General features: G+C 41.8%; 1 protein-coding gene across 1 annotated transcript in view; it reads left to right on the forward strand.

Annotated features, from left to right (window-relative positions):
- The window catches only part of SYAP1 (synapse associated protein 1), a 30,564-nt gene extending 12,140 nt beyond the window's left edge, over positions 1 to 18,424 (forward strand). The window contains exons 5-9 of the mRNA XM_036912906.2: positions 7,649 to 7,788; positions 13,173 to 13,321; positions 14,700 to 14,758; positions 15,216 to 15,363; positions 17,483 to 18,424. Coding sequence (XP_036768801.2) covers positions 7,649 to 7,788; positions 13,173 to 13,321; positions 14,700 to 14,758; positions 15,216 to 15,363; positions 17,483 to 17,610 — 624 coding nt within the window. The 3' untranslated portion in view covers positions 17,611 to 18,424. The remainder of the gene's footprint in view (positions 1 to 7,648; positions 7,789 to 13,172; positions 13,322 to 14,699; positions 14,759 to 15,215; positions 15,364 to 17,482) is intronic.
- Positions 18,425 to 21,371: the final 2,947 nt, after the last annotated feature.

Genomic DNA, 21,371 nt, shown 5'->3' on the forward strand with positions numbered 1-21,371 from the left:
TTTTCGGGGTAGCCAAATTAGGCTTTGATCCTCTGTATAAACACAAACAGACCCTTTGCCTACACTTTTATATGCCCTTTATACCCTTGTGTAGAACTCGTTGGAGGTTACCACACAGGAACTGCCCTTTTTTTTTTTTTTTTTTTTTGCTTTGTTTTTGGTATCACTAATCTACACTTACATGACGAATATTATGTTTACTAGGCTCTCCCCTATACCAGGTCCCCCCTATATACCCCTTTACAGTCACTGTCCATCAGCATAGCAAAATGTTGTAGAATCACTACTTGTCTTCTCTGTGTTGTACAGCCCTCCCCTTTCTCCCACCCCCCCATGCATGCTAATCTTAATACCCCCTACTTCTCCCCCCCTTATCCCTCCCTACCCACCCATCCTCCCCAGTCCCTTTCCCTTTGGTACCTGTTAGTCCATTCTTGGGTTCTGTGATTCTGCTGCTGTTTGTTCCTTCAGTTTTTCCTTTGTTCTTATATTCCACAGATAAGTGAAATCATTTGGTATTTCTCTTTCTCCGCTTGGCTTGTTTCGCTGAGCATAATACCCTCCAGCTCCATCCATGTTGCTGCAAATGGTTGGATTTGCCCTTTTCTTATGGCTGAGTAGTATTCCATTGTGTATATATACCACATCTTCTTTATCCATTCATCTATCGATGGACATTTAGGTTGCTTCCAATTCTTGGCTATTATAAATACTGCTGCGATAAACATAGGGGTGCACTGATCTTTCTCATACTTGATTGCTGCATTCTTAGGGTAAATTCCTAGGAGTGCAATTCCTGGGTCAAATGGTAGGTCTGTTTTGAGCATTTTGATGTACCTCCATACTGCTTTCCACAATGGTTGAACTAACTTACATTCCCACCAGCAGTGTAGGAGGGTTCCCCTTTCTCCACAGCCTCGCCAACATTTGTTGTTGTTTGTCTTTTGGATGGCAGCCATCCTTACTGGTGTGAGGTGATACCTCATTGTAGTTTTAATTTGCATTTCTCTGATAATTAGTGATGTGGAGCATCTTTTCATGTGTCTGTTGGCCATCTGTATTTCTTTTTTGGAGAACTGTCTGTTCAGTTCCTCTGCCCATTTTTTAATTGGGTTATTTGTTTTTTGTTTGTTTAGGCGTGTGAGCTCTTTATATATTCTGGACATCAAGCCTTTATCAGCTGTGTCATTTTCAAATATGTTCTCCCATACTGTAGGGATCCTTTTTGTTCTATTGATGGTGTCTTTTGCTGTACAGAAGCTTTTCAGTTTAATATAATCCCACTTACTCATTTTTGCTGTTGTTTTCCTTGCCCGGGGAGATATGTTCAAGAAGAGGTCACTCATGTTTATGTCTAAGAGGTTTTTGCCTATGTTTTCTTCCAAGAGTTTAATGGTTTCATGACTTACATTCAGGTCTTTGATCCATTTTGAGTTTACTTTTGTATATGGGGTTAGACAATGGTCCAGTTTCATTCTCCTACATGTAGCTGTCCAGTTTTGCCAGCACCACCTGTTGAAGAGACTGTCATTTCGCCATTGTATGTCCATGGCTCCTTTATCAAATATTAATTGACCATATATGTCTGGGTTAATGTCTGGATTCTCTAGTCTGTTCCATTGGTCTGTGGCTCTGCTCTTGTGCCAGTACCAAATTGTCTTGATTACTATGGCTTTATAGTAGAGCTTGAAGTTGGGGAGTGAGATCCCCCCTACTTTATTCTTCTTTCTCAGGATTGCTTTGGCTATTCGGGGTCTTTGGTATTTCCATATGAATTTTTGAATTATTTGTTCCAGTTCATTGAAGAATGTTGCTGGTAGTTTCATAGGGATTGCATCAAATCTGTATATTGCTTTGGGCAGGATGGCCATTTTGACGATATTAATTCTTCCTAGCCATGAGCATGGGATGCGTTTCCATCTGTTAGTGTCTCCTTTAATTTCTTTTAAGAGTGACTTGTAGTTTTCAGAATATAAGTCTTTCACTTCTTTGGTTAGGTTTATTCCTAGGTATTTTATTTTTTTTGATGCAATTGTGAATGGAGTTGTTTTCCTGATTTCTCTTCCTGTTGGTTCATTGTTGGTATATAGGAAAGCCACAGATTTCTGTGTGTTGATTTTGTATCCTGAAACTTTGCTGTATTCCGATTTCAGTTCTAGTAGTTCTGGGGTGGAGTCTTTAGGGTTTTTTATGTACAGTATCATGTCATCTGCAAATAGTGACAGTTTGACTTCTTCTTTGCCAATCTGGATTCCTTGTATTTTTTTGTTTTGTCTGATTGCCGTGGCTAGGACCTCCAGTACTATGTTAAATAACAGTGGGGAGAGTGGGCATCCCTGTCTAGTTCCCGATCTCAGAGGAAATGCTTTCAGCTTCTCGCTGTTCAATATAATTTTGGCTGTGGGTTTTTCATAGATGGCCTTTATTATGTTGAGGTACTTGCCCTCTATTCCCATTTTGCTGAGAGTTTTTAACATGAATGGATGTTGAACTTTGTCAAATGCTTTTTCAGCATCTATGGAGATGATCATGTGGTTTTTGTCTTTCTTTTTGTTGATGTGGTGGATGATATTGATGGACTTTCGAATGTTGTGCCATCCTTGCATCCCTGGGATGAATCCCACTTGGTCATGGTGTACGATGGTTTTGATGTATTTTTGAATTCGGTTTGCTAAAATTTTGTTGAGTATTTTTGCATCTACGTTCATCAGGGATATTGGTCTGTAGTTTTCTTTTTTGGTGGGGTCTTTGCCTGGTTTTGGTATTAGGGTGATGTTAGCTTCATAGAATGAGTTTTGGAGTATCCCCTCCTCCTCTATTTTTTGGAAAACTTTAAGGAGAATGGGTATTATGTCTTCCCTCTATGTCTGATAAAATTCCGAGGTAAATCCGTCTGGCCCGGGGGTTTTGTTCTTTGGTAGTTTTTTGATTACCGCTTCAATTTCGTTGCTGGTAATTGGTCTGTTTAGATTTTCTGTTTCTTTCTGGGTCAATCTTGGAAGGTTGTATTTTTCTAGGAAGTTGTCCATTTCTCCTAGGTTTCCCAGCTTGTTAGCATATAGGTTTTCATAGTATTCTCTAATAATTCTTTGTATTTCTGTGGGGTCCGTCGTGATTTTTCCTTTCTCGTTTCTGATACTGTTGATTTGTGTTGACTCTCTTTTCTTCTTAATAAGTCTGGCTAGAGGCTTCTCTATTTTGTTTATTTTCTCGAAGAACCAGCTCTTGGTTTCATTGATTTTTGCTATTGTTTTATTCTTCTCAATTTTATTTATTTCTTCTCTGATCTTTATTATGTCCCTCCTTCTGCTGACCTTAGGCCTCATCTGTTCTTCTTTTTCCCATTTCGATAATTGTGACATTAGACCATTCATTTGGGATTGCTCTTCCTTTTTTAAATATGCTTGGATTGCTATATACTTTCCTCTTAAGACTGCTTTTGCTGTGTCCCACAGAAGTTGGGGCTTAGTGTTGTTGTTGTCATTTGTTTCCATATATTGCTGGATCTCCATTTTGATTTGGTCATTGATCCGTTGATTATTTAGGAGCGTGTTGTTAAGCCTCCATGTGTTTGTGAGCCTCTTTACTTTCTTTGTACAGTTTATTTCTGGTTTTATGCCTTTGTGGTCTGAAAAGTTGGTTGGTAGGATTTCAATCTTTTGGAATTTTCTGAGGCTGTTTTTGTGGCCTAGTATGTGGTCTATTCTGGAGAATGTTCCATGTGCACTTGAGAAGAATGTATATCCTGTTGCTTTTGGATGTAGAGTTCTATAGATGTCTATTAGGTCCATCTGCTCTACTGTGTTGTTCAGTGCTTCCGTGTCCTTACTTATTTTCTGCCCGGTGGATCTATCCTTTGGGGTGAGTGGTGTGTTGATGTCTCCTAGAATGAATGCATTGCAGTCTATATCCCCCTTTAGTTCTGTTAGTATTTGTTTCACATATGCTGGTGCTCCTGTGTTGGGTGCATATATATTTAGAATGGTTGTATCCTCTTGTTTGACTGAGCCCTTTATCATTATGTAGTGTCCTTCTTTATCTCTTGTTACTTTCTTTGTTTTGAAGTCTATTTTGTCTGATATTAGTACTGCAACCCCTGCTTTCTTCTCACTGTTGTTTGCTTGAAATATGTTTTTCCATCCCTTGACTTTTAGTCTGTACATGTCTTTGGGTTTGAGGTGAGTTTCTTGTAAGCAGCATATAGATGGGTCTTGCTTTTTTATCCATTCTGTTACTCTGTGTCTTTTGATTGGTGCATTCAACCCATTAACATTTAGGGTGACTATTGAAAGATATGTACTTATTGCCATTGCAGGCTTTAAATTCGTGGTTACCAAAGGTTCAAGGTTAGCCTCTTTAGTATCTTACTGCCTAACTTAGCTCGCTTATTGAGCTGTTATATACACTGTCTGGAGATTCTTTTCTTCTCTCCCTTCTTGTTCCTCCTCCTCGATTCTTCATATGTTGGGTGTTTTGTGCTGTGCTCTTTCTACGAGTGCTCCCATCTAGAGCAGTCCCTGTAAGATGTTCTGTAGAGGTGGTTTGTGGAAAGCAAATTCCTTCAGCTTTTGTTTGTCTGGGAATTGTTTAATCCCACCATCATATTTGAATGATAGTCGTGCTGGATACAGTATCCTTGGTTCAAGGCCCTTCTGTTTCATTGTATTAAATATATCATGCCATTCTCTTCTGGCCTGTAGGGTTTCTGTTGAGAAATCTGATGTTAGCCTGATGGGTTTCCCTTTATAGGTGACCTTTTTCTCTTTAGCTGCCTTTAAAACTCTTTCCTTGTCCTTGATCTTTGCCATTTTAATTATTATGTGTCTTGGTGTTGTCCTTCTTGGATCCTTTCTGTTGGGGGTTCTGTGTATTTCCGTGGTCTGTTCGATTATTTCCTCCCCCAGTTTGGGGAAGTTTTCAGCAATTATTTCTTCTAAGATACTTTCCATCTCTTTTCCTCTCTCTTCTTCTTCTGGGACCCCTATAATACGGATATTGTTCCTTTTTGATCGGTCACACAGTTCTCTTAATATTGTTTCATTCCTGGAGATCCTTTTGTCTCTCTCTATGTCAGCTTCTATGCGTTCCTGTTCTCTGATTTCAATTCCATCAATGGCCTCTTGCATTCTATCCATTCTGCTTATAAACCCTTCCAGAGTTTGTTTCATTTCTGCGATCTCCTTTCTGGCATCTGTGATCTCCCTCCAGACTTCATCCCATTTCTCTTGCGTATTTCTCTGCATCTCTGTCAGCATGTTTATGATTCTTATTTTGAATTCTTTTTCAAGGAGACTGGTTAGGTCTGTCTCCTTCTCTGGTGTTGTCTCTGTGATCTTTGTCTGCCTGTAGCTTTGCCTTTTCATGGTGATAGGAATAGTCTGCAGAACTGGGACGAGTGACGGCTGGAAGGACTTCCTTTCTTGTTGGTTTGTGGCCCTCCTCTCCTGGGAGAACAGCGACCTCTAGTGGCTTGTGCTGCGCAGCTGCGCGCAGACAGGGCTTCTGCTTCCTGCCCGGCTGCTATGGAGTTAATCTCCGCTATTGCTGTGGGCATGTCCTGGCTCGGGCAGCTACTCCAAAGTGGTGGAGTCGCCTTGGAGCAGGAGCGGCTGGGAGGCTATTTATCTCCGTAAGGGGCCTCCCTGCTCCCTGCAGCCCAGGGGTTAGGGTGCCCAGAGATCCCGGATTCCCTACCTCTGGATTAAGTGTCCCGCCCTGCCCCTTTAAGACTTCCAAAAAGCACCTGCCAAAACAAAACAACGACCACCAAAAAAAAAAAAAAAATTTTAAATTAAAAAAAATTTTTTTAATTAAAAAAAAAAAAGGTGGTCGCTCATTTTTCTTTATTCTCCGGTGCCAGCCTCAGGCCTCTGCTCACCGGTCTTGCTGCCCTGTTTCCCTAGTATTGGGGTCTCTATCCCTTTAAGACTACCAAAAAGCGCTCGCCAAAACAAAACAGCAAAAAAAAATGGGCGCTCGCTTTTCTGGTGTCCTCCTGCGCCAGGCCACCAGTGCCCGCTCACTGTTCTTGGTGCCCTGTGTCCCTGGTATTGGGGTCCCTATCCCTTTAGGAGTTCCAAAAAGCTCTCGCCAAAACAAAACAGCAAAAAAGCAAAAAAAAAAAATGGTCGCGAGCTTTTCTTATGTCCTCCGGCGCCCGGCCTCCAGTGCCCGCTCACTGTTCTTGCTGCCCTGTTTTCCTAGTATCCAGGGCCCCCTGGGCACGTACTGTGTCTGGGCCCGGATGGCTGGGGCTGGGTGTTCGGCAGTCCTGGGCTCCGTCTCCCTCCCGCTCTGCCTATTCTTCTCCCGCCGGGAGCTGGGGGGAGGGGCGCTCGGCTCCCGCGGGCCGGGGCTTGTATCTTACCCCCTTCGCGAGGCGCTGGGTTCTCTCGGGTGCGGATGTGGTCTGGATATTGTCCTGTGTCCTCTGGTCTTTATTCTAGGAAGGGTTGTCTTTGTTTTATTTTCATAGATAAATGTGGTTTTGGGAGGAGATTTCCGCTGCTCTACTCACGCCACCATCTTCCGCCCCTCCAGCAAATTGTTTTTAGCAACACCTCTGGGCCAAGCCTTGTCCTAGGACTTGAGGTGAATGAGACAGTCCCCCCTCCCAGGAGCCTAGAGGCTTAGTGGGGAGCTGCTAAGTGACCACAGATACAGTATCACTCCCTGCAATAAGTGCTGTGACGCAGGACGCTAAGGAGAGGCAGCTTGTTTCTTTTAGAGAGGCATTTAGAGAGGCATAGGCGTGACGCCAGGGAAGCTTCCCCAAAGTGATGATACGGGCCAAGTTATTAAGTCTTAGGCAGTGGTTTGTGTTCAGGGGTGGGAGGGGGAAGTGGGGCAGGGTTTGGCATTCAGTAGGGGCATTGGAAGCATTTGGGTATGACTGGAGTATAGGATGCAGGTGGAGAAGTAGGTAAGGAGCCTTTTTATACCATTCTGATAAGGTTAGGTTTTATCTTCAGGCAACAAGGGGTCATTGAAGGATTTCAGTCATAGGTAAACTACATGTGCTTGAGGCGGTGGAAGGAGCAGGTTGCTCGGGGTAGGAGAACTGGGACTGGAGACCGTTGCGCATTAGACGGCTCCTGTACAAATCCGGGAGAAATATCACTGGAGCAATTTCAGGCTTTGAAATTTTTACATTGGAAGGTAGAATAAGTAAAGTTCATTGAGGATCAGATTTTTTTCTTGCCTTATTAATGTAGGAATTCTCAAAAACCAAAAATATTGTTAAAATCCAGTATGAGTAAGTTGAGATGAAAATGACAGGCACTGTTAGTAGCCAGTTTCTAAGTAGTCAGTGTTTCTAACATTATTGACTCTAGTTTTCACTTACATAAAGGTGCTCACTGAAACAAACGTGTGTTCATATGATTTCAAACTGTGTAATTGCAACTAATCATTGCACCATTGAATTCCTGGCCTCCCAGTAGGCTCCCTTCAGTTGATCCTTAAAAAATATATGAAAGAATCTGTTGTTCTTTGCTCTCATGAGTGAACAGGTCAGTGATAGCTCAGTGGACTTGACGGCTGAAATCTTCATGACATTTCAGTATTTGGCAAATCAGTGAGTGATGCATTATCACATGTAAATCACATTCTGTGGTGTTCCCCATGTGTTTACCCCTTTTCTTCAAAGGACAAGAGGAATTTCCTTCGTGACCCTCCAGCCGGTGTGCAGTTTAATTTTGACTTTGATCAGATGTATCCTGTTGCCCTCGTCATGCTTCAGGAGGATGAGCTGCTGAGCAGGATGAGATTTGCCCTTGTTCCTAAACTGTAAGCAGTGTGTTCTCGAACTGGAGGGGTGCTGTTGCATCATGTATTTGAGTTTTTCTAATGACCTTGGTCATGTGCATAGTATCAGGGAGAATCATGGAATGGTGGCCCAGAACTGTCTCAGACTCTCTCTTCACTAAAAGCAGGCTCTGCGGCCCTTCAGCGCTCTCCACACAGCACACACAGTGCCAGACCATCAAAACCCAAAGGGTATTTTGCAGGAAGTCAAGATGGAGATGAGATGCACTCTCTTATCCCCACGTAGAAGGCAGATCGCAGTTTCCCACAAAAACAAATGTCCCCTTGCCTTTCCGAATGCAACTGAGGTCTCTGGGGCCCCTCGGTCCTGCCCGCTGCCTATGTGCACTTGGGCTCTGTTGTTTGGCAGTAGAGTTCTTGTTCTCTTTCCCACCCACAGTGTTTCCTCAGCCGGTGGCAACAGACTCCCTGGCCACCAGCCACAAGGGGCAGCAAGGGAGGAGGAGCCACCACTCCTTTTGGGCCTCCGCTGTGCCTCCTGTCTTGAGCCCAGCCTGCACTTGGCCTCCCGAAATGACTGGTGCCTCCTGTCCAGGGACCTTTCTGAGCTTTGGCCTGATAAACAGACTTGCTTCTGGCCACCCCTCCAGCAGGCAACTCAGGGAAGCTCCCTAGACCATCAACTTATCTTTTCCTCACTAGTTCTCTTTGGTAACGTGGGTTTTGTCTACCTCATTCCTTTTCTATATTGCAGTGGTCTTTGTTTTGATTTTTTTGTTTCTGACTTTTTTTGAAGTATAGTTGACATAATAGTTTTAGACATACAACATTGTGATTCAACATTTATATCCATTATAAAATGTGTACCATTGTATGTGTATTTAGTGGTGTTTTCAAAGGGAGCTCAGATATATTTGTTGTGCCATGGTTAGCTGGCCAAATAGGGGTTTTAACAAATATCTGCTAGCCTTATGGTTCACATAGCAGCAGAGGTCTTCTGTCTGGAACAACAGTTATATAAACTCTTTTATTTCTTTATTTTTTTAAGTGAAACTTTTCCCTTCATAATTTTAATATATTGGTGGTGAATTTATACAGCCTTCCACCCTCCCAAAAGTAGCAACTTTCAGTTGGGAGTATAAAAAAATTTACCAGTTGATCATAATTTTGTACTGTTATGCCCACAAAACCCTGGGAATTGGCTTTTGAACAGTTCGTATGTATATGTATATCTGTCGGAAGCTCTGTCACCTCAGAATTTGAGGTCATACCCATTCAGAGTGGCCGTGTCTTGTGAGAGAAGAGTAGCAGAGTTCTGAATTCAGGCGGGCTTCACACCTGAAGGCTCCATCAACGTGAAGACCACTTGGCTCACCCTGGGCCTCACAGTGGGCCCTCTGCCAGCGCTCTCGGGCCCTGAGGTGTGGCACGCAGGGCCTGACACGCTTGTGGTAAGCATGTAGCTGTCTCTGGTTTGGGTTTTTGAGGATCTGGACTCTCTCACTGATGACAGTAATTTTAGACTTTTTAAAAGCTTTGGAGAATTGGTATGTGGCAAATAGTATCTCTGATTTGTCATAGGCTAAGTAAGCTGCCCACTGAGTAACATGATTCCAGTTTCCTACTGCTAATTCTGTTAGCGCTGATTTAGAAATTAGGGTCACTGGTTTTTATAAGTCTTTCTCTGTTAGAAATGCTCACTGAAGTATTTATGAATGAAAGGATATGATATCTGGCATTGCTTTAAAATATACCAACCCACCCAAAGAAAAGCATGTGTGCAAGGAAAAGTGACATAGATGAAGCATGACTGGCAAAATGCTGATAATTGTCAAGTTAGGTTTCATGTATGCAGGGGGGTTCTTTGTTCTAGTCTCTCCACTTTGTTTTGTTGAAATTTCCATAATTCCCTAACAGAACAATAATGAGCCGTCACGCACAAATATAGGGCTTTGATCATTTGAGACACTTTCTAAACAGAAACCGTCATTAACAATTCAGAAAATAACACTTGGTCTGTATTTTAAAATACCTTTTAGTGTGTTAGCACTTCCCTGTGACAGCAGTGCTGGCATGATACGGCCCTGCTTTTGCATCACAGACACCCCGAGGCCTTCACTCTGACAACAGTAGAGAAATCGCAAGTCCTTTCCAGCCTTGGACTGTGACATATGTACATTGTTTCCCAAAGGTGTGTCACAGAATACCAATGCCTTAAAATAGTCCATGAAAGTGTAAGTGATCAGGTAAATGTTTGGGAGTTGCTACGTTCCCTGGTTTTCATTATCATGAGGTTTCTCAGGATGTTCAGTCTGCCATCTGCATTGTGACTCTTCCAGACGGTAAGAGTATTTTACAGGTGCCTCTGTGTCCATTTCCTCTTATATCAAGTGGGAGAGGCTTTGGAAAAGAAACAGTCTAGATGTTTACTTTTATTCAGAGAGCAAACATTGTCCATAATCCACTGTAGATAGGTAGTACATCTTTTTCATTTTGGACATCTAGAACCCAGAATTAAAAATGACCTTGAAAATACTCAGGCAGCTTACTACCTCACGGGAAGGCTAATCTCACTCATATAGCTGCAACGTTGCGATTTTAAGACCCTTGAACTTGTCCAGGTAAATAGCCCCAGATCCTTCATTTGTTCCCCAGGTATCAGTCTTGTACCCCTGCACTGTCCAGGTGATTAACCTCTGAGAGTGAGTCCCCCAAAATGAAAACATTGTGCTGTCTAATTGCAGAAGAGCACACTGTAGTGTATCTTGTGTTGCTTTTTGATGCAGCCTAAGACTTCATCAGCTCTTCGAGCAGCTGCAGCATACTGTTGTTTGCTCAGGTAAACTTGTGCCTTTGATGCTTCATGATTAGCTGTGAAGCCAGGTTTCCATCCTGCTGAACTATTTCTAAGAGATGTTATAAGAAAAAGAGAGTTATGAGGCCACGTGAGTTTGGGAAATGCTGATTGGCACATAGTAAGAACTTAACAAGAGATTATTATTCCTGTGACAATCTGTGTTGGCAGACCACTTGTCTTTCTCATTCCTGAATTGATGGCCCCTATCCTCCCATCCCCGAGCATCTAGCATGGGACCTGATGGATGTGGCACTCTGTAAATGCTGGTGGAATTAATGAAGAAAAAGATGAGTTGCATCTAGCAGTATGTCATCTTGTTACCTAGCCTAGCTTTTGTAGATAATCTTGCATTTTGCCTCTGTCACTTAAAAAGCTAGCTTCCTGGCCTAGCTTTGCCATTCACAAATGTGACAGCCACATCTTCTGATGGCTTATCCAAGGCAAGTCCTGTCCTTATTCACAAGTCTGGGCCTCAGTATTTTATTTTCTTGGTTCTCACTGATTTTCTTTTACTTCTTCAAAGTCTTTTTCTGTTACGCTTTCTTCCTTGACTTTCCCCCCATTTTAAGAATCTGCATCCCTGCTAGTAAACCAGGAGGTACAGAGGCACTTTCCCACCCTTTTGTCATTTCTACCAGCAAAACATTTTTGGAACCTAAAATGAGCAAGTCCTCCAGGCAAAAAATCCCACACATACTCCACAGGTCACCAAAGCCATTCCTTGGCTATCCTTGGTTTGGGGGGAGGTGCATTCTGTGGTTTTTCTTGAGTCTTGTTTTGTCTTCCATCCTTGAAATTTTTATTTAGTTGCTCTGAGGTGAGCACAATCATCAATATTTTTCATTATTATTTTGAAACAATCACAAACTTATGGAAATGCTGGAAACACAGTATAAAGAACTTCTTTTTTGAATTCATCTAAGATCTGATTCCCCATCACCCCTGCATGCTTTGGTGTGTGTTTCCTACAAGCAAGGATTCCCTACATAACCATGATGTAAGCGTCCAAGTCAGTAAAGGTTCACTTACGTGTCATTACCATCTTATTCCCAGACCCCATCGAAGTTTTACCATTCTTCCCAATAATACCCTTTTTAGCAAAAGCATCCAGTTCAAACACATGATCATTTCGTTTTCATGTCTCATCAGTCTCCTTCAGTCTGCTGCATCGTATCAGGGAGTACACACTGCCATTTTGTCCCATTACTGTCCACACTTTTGTCATTTGATTTAAGGTGGTTCCTGCCAGGCTTCTTGACTATTAAGTTATTCCTTTCCTCTTTGATATTAATAAGTACTTTCTGGGGAGGTACGCTCCTCATAGGACTTCCCGTGTAGTCATTGTATTTATGTACATCTGTATGGACTCATAGTCCTGATAATGCAATGGTTATAATCTGTTGCTATCATTATTTATTTTTCTACTCAAATTATTACCAGTTTGACCAGTGGGAGCCCCTTCATGCTGGCTTCTGTGTTCTTTTGACTCATCCCCATCATTCTTTGAGCATAAGATAGTCCAGGCTCATCTTGTTCTTCCCTTACTGCAACCCTGATATCAGCCATTTGTCCAAGGGGCTCTCGTTCCTATTAGTGGAAAATGGTGTTTCGAAACCAGTCTCTGAGCGCAAGGCATGGTCGTTGCTATTGGGGTGTCATCACTTCTTGGCCCGCCCACTCTGGACAGCACTAGGGAATATGCATGTGCTCATGTACACATGCATGCACTCATTGCATCTCTATTAAATGAAAACCATGTGTTCATAGCGATACCTCAAGACATGGATCGTGTTACAATTTTCCCTTTTAATGTTTGTAACTCCCTTTTCTGATGGTGAGAAACCTGGTTTCCACTATTGTTAATATTTTCCCTTAATCAGTCAATCCCCCTGCATGTATCCAATCTTCTGTTTTTTGCCATCACCCCCTACCCTGCTCAGACACTCTCCTCTCCCTACTCATGTTCTCATTCCGCATTCCAGGCCACCCCCGTGTGGCCATGTACCTTCCCCCACTTAGGCACAGCACTGCACACCAGGTGATTCTAATATGCAGATAAGTTTGAGAGCCACTGAAAGTTCTCAGGTTTTTATTTAGTGTTTTTATCAACCGTACCCCAGCTGGTTGCTAACTCTTACTGATTGCTTGTTATGTCAATCCTTTCTTCTCACTGCTTGAAAGCACTTAATCCTTTGGTAAATAGCAGATAATTGGTGGAGCCCTGGCTCTGCTTCCAGTTGCCCAGGTTGATCTACAGCTTTCACAGCAGTGCCTGTTTTCCTGTGCTGTTGGTTATGTTGATATTACTAAACACCAAGAAACTCTGAGGTTTCATTGGTGTTCTGTAAATTGTCTTTCACTGCTATGAAGACGGTAGCTGTTCTTCATGTTACTCAACTTTGAATTGAAAGCAAATGAGAATCCTTTGAGTCTCACTCAGATTTGAAAATGCCCCTAAAAAGCATCTGTTCTAATCTCCACTGCAACCGATAATTCCTGCATGCATTTGTGGGTATGCAGTCTCAAATGTGTTGTTTGTCTTTAAAAGTGTGAAGGAAGAAGTGTTTTGGAGGAACTACTTTTACCGGGTCTCCCTGATTAAGCAGTCAGCCCAGCTCACAGCCCTGGCCGCCCAGCAGCAGGCCACCGGGAAGGAAGAGAAGATGCACAGCAGAGAGGATGAGTTGCCACTGACAGGTATATTCAGAGAAGATTTCACTCTGAAAGTAAAAGAAAAAAGACAAAGAGTTGCTTTTAGAACATTCTTAACTTAGACACTCTCGTGAGCTTGCCATCTTGTATGTACCAGTAATGTCATTGTCTTACGGAAAATTCTTTTCTTTCCAGAGGAAATACTCATTCTTCACACTGCCTCTAACTCTGCTCACACGTCTTCCCCAAGCTTTCCTTTACTTTGCTGTGTTTTCTCATTGTCTGTTTTTTTTTTATTTCTCCCTCGATCACCAGTCATCTTCCTGCCTCTTTCCTTGCCCTTTACTGTGTGGTGCTCTGTGCCTTCTGTCCTCCCCTGAGTCAGTACTGCTTTTTTTTGTTTCTCAGCCCTGCATCCAACCTGGTCTTTCCCCAGTACCGTATATGGTCTGTAGAACAGAACTAAGCTCCATTCCACTCCAAGTTACCAGAGTCCAGCTCAGAGCAAGGTGCCATTAAGTTACATATTTGACTCTTACTGGACAGTTTAGCCCCTGCTTCTTGGGGAAAGTATTTTATAATATCAGCAACAATTTAATATCTGTAATAATAATTAAAACAAGAAATGTATTTTGTGTCATATTTTTAACATTGAATGACTACCTGCTGTGCATAGGTACAAATTACAGTGGGAGACTTACTCCGTTCACAGAATTGTAAGTAATTACACAGAGCCATGGTATATAAGGCGCTGGCTGTACAGAGCACCAGGAAAGAACCTCAGGCTGCATTTAGGGTCAAGCAAATGGAATGAAGTTGCCACATAGTAACATTTGGCAGTTTGCTTATAGACGTTAACATGAATCCCAGTTGTCTGTCATTCTTTAGTATTTATTTTTATTAACTTTATTGGAAAATGCCATTTTACCAAATACTCCTGTGTAACAAAATGGGCTTAAGACAGGATTCAGGAAAGATTATACATCTTGTAAAGTTGGTAAGACAGAAAGTGTGGCCTGGGAGAAAGGGGAGAAGCTGTGGCTGAGCATCTTGTTTCACTGTGTGCCTTCTAGCATTTGTGACAAAAGGAAGACTTGATGAATAACTGAATTCTCATTATCCTAAAAGAGCAGAAGTATTCTTCAATGAATTTTGCTGACAGTAAAGTCAAAATATACTTCCTGCTAGAAATCTTATGTGAGGGACATTGAATATGATGACATAAAAGAAAAATCCCCAAAAGAAAGAGGTTGACATAGTTCCACCTGGCTATTTCTTATAATAAGAAAAACTGAAAGCAACATATAAAAGCTTATTTCTGGAAATTATTTAGTATTGTCATACTTGTGGATATTTTAGTTGTTATAAGATGTATTCAGAATTGAATCAAGCAATTATTGTCTCTTTTATTCTCACTTCTTAGAGGCAGTACGGCCCAAAACGCCACCTGTTGTAATCAAATCTCAGCTTAAAACTCAAGAGGTAATACAGTTTTACATTGTACATAGTAGTTGATGTCTGGAAATGAAATAACTCTGTGTTAACTATCTCAGATACCATTTCAAACTACTTGTGAATATGGGTTTTACCTGTTCTGAAGAAGAGGGTCCAGTCCTTGAATAGTTAAGGACCTGTAGCTGAGATGTAAGGCAATTCCCTGGCACAAATGATTCTCATCATTTATGAGATAGGCTCATCAGGAATCGGACAGAATGAGTGGAGTGATGCAAACTATGAGTGAGCATAATAGATTCAGGTGGTAGCTCATTTAGTTACCGAGTAACTGTGCAGGTTAGAAGGTTGGAGAGCAGCGATCATTCAAGTAACAGAGGAAGGTAACGAAAATGATGCTGCATTAAAGTGTGAGAGGATGAGAAACAAACTCTAGCACATGAATATCACATAGAGAACCATTTCCACAGGTCATGTTGCATTTCAGGACGAAGAGGACATTTCTACCAGCCCGGGTGTTTCTGAGTTCGTCAGTGATGCCTTCAATGCCTGTAACTTAGATCAGGAGGACCTGAGGAAGGAGATGGAGCAGCTGGTGCTTGACAAAAAGGAGCAGGAGAAAGCCATACCAGAAGGTACAAAACGTCTACACTCTTCCCCAATTCTGAAGTTGGTTGTAGAAAATTGTTATTCTGAAGCAGATAATGCAAACATATATTATAACTTGCATCAGAATTGCTTCTCTGTTCCTCACTAAGGGGTGGATGCTGGCCATGACCAGACCTCACATCCCTATGCCCTAAGCATGCACAGAAGCAGAGAGAGGAGAAACAAGACCCGGAGAGGTTAAGTAATCTGTCCAAGGCACCTCAGCCCCAAGGATGTGTGGCCAGGAATACGCGAGGGAGTGCATACCCTTTTACTAGAGATGCTCCCCTCCGCCTTCTGCTTGGGGTTACAGTACACGTAGATTCTTTTCCCAGCTGCTGTCTGCCACAAGAGTATTGCTTCTGGGAAGGAGCAGGCTGCTTTTATTTTAGTAAAATGATTTAGGAAAAATGTACAAGCCTGGGGTGGGGGAGCAGGGGAACACTGATTTCTTTGGCACATCAGGACAAATGACTGGCTTTCAACTGGATGGGAAGGAAAGGCTTGGGTTAATCAGCAGATGAAGGGTGTTTCAGGAAGCCTTCTGAGACTTACAGTGCACTTAGGAAGCCAGCTGTTACCACAGTTGTGCAGAGGGCACCGGTGAGAAAACTAGCTTCCCAGGGGCAAGCTGGAACCTGTTTGCATCCTATGGAGGGACTCTGGAGAAGAAAACTGGGAAGGAAGGAGGAGGGAGGAGCTGCTGGAAGAAAAAGAATCAAGTGGGCAAGTGAAAACCTGTGTTTACTAGGCCCCTCAGACCCCTCCCACCCGCACCTGTTTTCTAATCAAGATGACTGCTGGCCACGGAAGAAGGAAGGTGGGCATGAGCCCCATGTTTGTGGACTGTGCATTGGTGATGACCAGTAGCAGAGGTCCCGTGGGAGGCTGGAAGGAGCCCTAGGGCAGGATTCTAAAGTACTGCCTAGTACTCTGGGCTAGCTGTTTTTCTGAATTCCTGCCCTGGTCATAATTTGGACCACTTAATAATCTTTTCTATATTAGTTGTCTTGGCCACCGCAGCTACATTTTCAGTTCCACAAGGGCAGTTATATCTTGTCTGGTTATCCCCAACAGTACCTAACATGGAGCCTAGCACCCATTTTGCACCTAATATACATTTGTGAAATTGGTGGTTTGTTATGCAACACACTCTTTTCCCTTGAGGTCGCTGCTGAAAAAAATTAAAACATTTGGTTTTCGTTTCCTCTATAGCTACTAAGTTTAGGGTTTATTTTTAAAAGATGAAAATGAATTGTAGCTTTACTTTTTTAAATAGCCACTTTTTTTCCTCACTATTTTATAACATTACATAACAGGTGCCCTATCCTATATATACATGCATGTGTACATGCACGTGCATGCACTTGCACATGTGTTTAGTGTACAAGCAGAAAGTGGCAGACCTAAATCTCAACATGGAAGACTGGTGTGAGAGCTCAGATGGAGCCCCATGTGAGGAGGCAGGCTTTGGCAAGAGACTGCCTGACTCCAAGTGCTAGCACCTGTTGCCACTCTAGGGAGACTAGTACTCAAGTGGTTGAGCACAAACTGGAGTCTGCAGATCTAGTTCCATCTGTATGTCTGTTGTTATCAAGCTGTGTGATCTTGGACAAGTTACTTAACCTCTCTAAGCCTCCAGTTACCCACCTGTGAAATGCAGTGGTGTATCTAGTCCATGGATTATTTTAAGGATGAAACAAAGAGTAATATGTAGAAAGCAGCCCAGTGTGGCTCAGTGAGTGCTAAGAAATGGTAGTTGTTTTCGCAACCATTGTTATTGTGGCAAATGTTCATTTGCAACCAAATGTTAATTGCCCACTATCCATTTAAATGTAGGGAAAAGCAGAGTCCCAGGTAAAACAAAATAACTCCAAACATCTGATACTTTTGCTTCTTCATTTAACAAATTTATCTTTCTAATCATACTTCTCTTTGATCACTGTTAAAACTTGTTCCGTTTTTCGGTGCTCATACAGTGAGAAAACTGAGACGGTAAAAATTATTGTCTCTAGGACTTAACATAGGCAGTCATAGGTGACTAAATTGTTAAAACCAGCGTTATGAATTCAGAGAGAACCTTCTCCTTCTCATTGTTTCATGTAGACGAATCTGCAGATTGGGAAAAAGAACTACAGCAGGAACTTCAAGAATATGAAGTGGTGACAGAATCGGAGAAGCGAGATGAAAACTGGGATAAAGAAATAGAGAAAATGCTGCAGGATGAAAATTAGCTGTTTCCTGAAATAAAGGAATAATCCTTAACATTCTGTAACTGACATTAAATTCTAGATGGCAACACTCACTGAATCAGAAGACACAAAATAGTATAACTTCATGAAATCCAAAATTATTCTTTCTTCAAGTAGAAACTTGCCTCTTCTAAAAAATATACAGACCAGTTATTCTAATGATCGAATAAGGATGTTTTATGTGATATTTCTTTAGTATAAATCTAGCTAGAGATATAGTCAGTATGGATATCTTTGCCACAGAAACACAAGTAAAATTTTTAAAGTTCTGTTTTCCATAAGGTCAAGAATATGATTTATTCTTCAGTTGTGGCTTTCTAAACATTTGTACTTCTTGTTGCATTTTCATTGATACATGTATGTTAAAGTACTTGATAATGGATTGGTAACTATCAAAATGACCAAATTGTACCAAAGAACTTAAGAAGAAGCACTTTCAGGACTATTTTCTTGCTAGATATTTTCTGAAATCCATCTGGAAGCCAAGAGATAATTATGGTGATTTTAATGCTAGTGATACACACAATTTGACATTGAGGAGTAACTGCAAAAATACTATCTCTGAGGCCTTTTCTTGTTTTGTTTTTTAATTACACCACAATATTTTCCTAAATTCACATGATGGTTTTGTAAAAAGCAGGGCCTTTCAATGTTTTTTTTTTTTGTAATAATGACCTGCAGAAGCACATTCACTGTAAAGTCTCTTGTTCCTGTTTAAATCATCACCACATATAAATATTTTAGCTTTGTTTGTCTTAATTAAACTATTAATCTTTATAAAATTGTGTTCCTCTGGGTACAACTTATGAGACTTCACTGATCAATCCTGCTTGTATTCTAGTATACCAGCAGACCCATGTTCATAGAATATGGTTTTTTAAAAAAAAAACAAGGTGGCTTACTGTCAGAACGCTTCAAAGTATTTGCTTCCTGAAACATTCTTCAAGGAGCCTTTATTTCATAAAGGGGAATAAAATTAAGACCACTCTTTGTAAGAAAAATGTGCATGTTTATATTCTTGACCGCATCAAAGTTAGTCCACAATCCTCTGGCAAAGGTATAGTCAACAAGAAAACTGTGTGGGTCTAAGCGTTACTCTTCTGTTCATAATTTGGATATACACGTGTGAATGAGCCAGACTATCTCAACTGGGATCAACTGGGTAATAGCAATAAACTCATATAATCTGTGAAACCATTGATCCCATTATCAAGACATTTCTGCTTACGGTGCCACAGTTTCTAATTGCTGAGTTTGGGTTAGGAGATGATGACTCGCAACTTCTAAAGTAATCCTATTAAAGGGAAAAGTTTTGGGTGTTTTTCAAATAGAGTTTGCTGGAGGGAAAGATACATGTTAAATGTTTTCAAGTAGCTAAAAATCCTAGATGTAAAACAGATCGTAATACCACAGTGTTTGGCTCTCAGTATATGCACTAAAATTTTTAGTGGTGAATGTTGAATAAATACAAAAAGGTTTCAGAGAAACTAAAAAAACTAAAATTATAATAGAAATATAGGACTAGTTGTTAAATCAATTTTACATGATATTCTTACTGAAAACCTAATTGTGCATTGCCCTGTGAAAAAAGGATAAAGTCAGATTTTGTACTCAGCATAAAAATAGTTATGCTACATTTTTATGGTTCATCAAGGAGTAAAATGTCCTGCTTCTGTGAATTATACAGGTAGGTAAAGTGTTACTCCTTTAAACAACAAAATGGTTTGTAACCATGTTTAGTGGAAAATTTTAAGTATATATTACATCCGTGGAGTTTAGCCAACAAGGTAACCCCGGATGGATGTCTTACTGCCCCTATTACCATGCTTTCAGAAAAGGGCTAAGCCAGTGAATCTCTTGGCCTAAGGCAGTGATCCAGCCCTTGAGAACCACCTGGGAGCATTAAAAATGCTCATGCCTCTAAGAGTCACCTCCCTACTGGGACAGGATAAATAGACCCTCGCCTAAGAGACTGAGGCCTTGGTCTGCCTGGACTCTGGCCCGCCCCTCCCTCGGGGAGTGTATTGAAATAAAACTTAAACTGCTTAAATAAAAAAATAAAATGGATGGATGAATGAATGCTGATGTCCAAGGCTCACCTGCAGAGAGATTAACTGGTCTGCCCTGGGTTTCGAATTTTTTTTTTTATAAACTCCCTGAGGCATTCTGATGGGCAGCCAGGATTGCCAAGCACTGGCCTCATAAGAAAGAAGCCAGAGGTGAAAGTTTTACTTGGGAAAGATACACAACTAGGAGGTGCTCAGCTGCTTGCTTAGAAAATGAGGGTGGAATTGCGTATTTTTAAAAATTTACCCCATGCCCTACATACCCTATTTTAAGAAAGGCCTTTGTAAAATAGATGCCATTTTAACTGTTTTCAAAGTTAACTTTCTGAAATGTACATTATCTTAGGCTTTCAGATTGAATGTGGCAGATTAAATATATGCATTTATCTCCACTCCACTAACCCCACTAAATGCCAGTGAAGGAACAAAAAAGGTATAAATTCATAGTGACAAAAATAGGCAAGCAGACAGCAGCACCCAGGTGGTGACAAGGCCATTTTGATGATAAGAACCCCGGAAAGGCCCAGGGATTCCGGTGGTGTGCTACCTCTGAAGGCTGTGAGAAATACACTCACTGGTCCAAACTCGGTAAGCGGACACGGAGACAAAGAGAAGAGCGGAGTAAGGCTTTAATGGCGCTATACCAAAATCGGGTGTCTGGTGAGCAGGCACCCTCAGGGCGCCTACAACAAGCAATTTATTCCTTAGTATGCGCGTCCCTCCCCTGGCTCCCCATTGGCCGAGTACTACAGGTTCATATTCTTGCCTGGATGTCCGCCTAAGCAAGTTGTATCTATATTAGGCTTTTTTTTTTTTTACACTTGTCTTAATTCTATTGGCTGGTTTAAAACTTTTTCTGCATTTTTCCTGAAGTGATGTACAGCCTGCTCTTTCTTAAGCTTCCTCCCCTTCCCAGCTGGAGTGACTCCCTGGTACATGTTCTGACTTGTAGGCTTCTCGTTAATACCCTTTTGTTTAAACGTTAATTCCTCTGGGAATAAAACACATTTAGTTTTATGCCATTTCTAACAGGCCGAGGAAAAACTGGTATCAGAGTAGGCAACTAGAAGTCTCTACCACACTTGTATAAACGTTATTACGGGATATAGAAGCAAATAAATGAAAGTGCTAAAAGCTTAAAATGACTATCCTGGGAGGTGGGAATTGGTGGTGGAGTAGAGCAAGTATAAAGAAAATGGAAATTTATGGCCAGGATTCTTGCCAGACTTTAATATCACCCACTGTGTACGTGAAAAGCCTGTTTGCGTACCTATGGGCAGCAGCATATTTACCTGCGGCTAGAGCCTCAGGTCAGTCAGAGGCGTAGCAGCCCAGGGAAGGGGTGGAGAAGAAACATACCAGCTCTGGATGTAATTGGTCGGGCGTCCGCCAGTCACCAGAGACCCATCCACAGAGTTCTTCCCTGGTGCTAGAGGCGGGGAAGGAGAGAGCAGTGTGAGTGGAGAGGCCCAGAGCTTAGTGGGGCAGAGAGGAAGCAGGAGAGAGAAACCCTGGAGCCCCAGTGCTAGGGGAGAAAGCCCCACGCTGGGGAGCAGAAGGGTGCTGCGCGGCAGCCAGCTGTCTGTGACCGCTGTGAGAATAAACATGGTATGAGTCCCTTTTAACCCCCAACTTGCCCTTGTCTTTATTCGGTCTCACCAAATTTATAGTGAACTT

The sequence above is a fragment of the Manis pentadactyla genome, chromosome X (genome assembly GCF_030020395.1).
Source record: "Manis pentadactyla isolate mManPen7 chromosome X, mManPen7.hap1, whole genome shotgun sequence".
NCBI lineage: Eukaryota > Metazoa > Chordata > Mammalia > Pholidota > Manidae > Manis > Manis pentadactyla.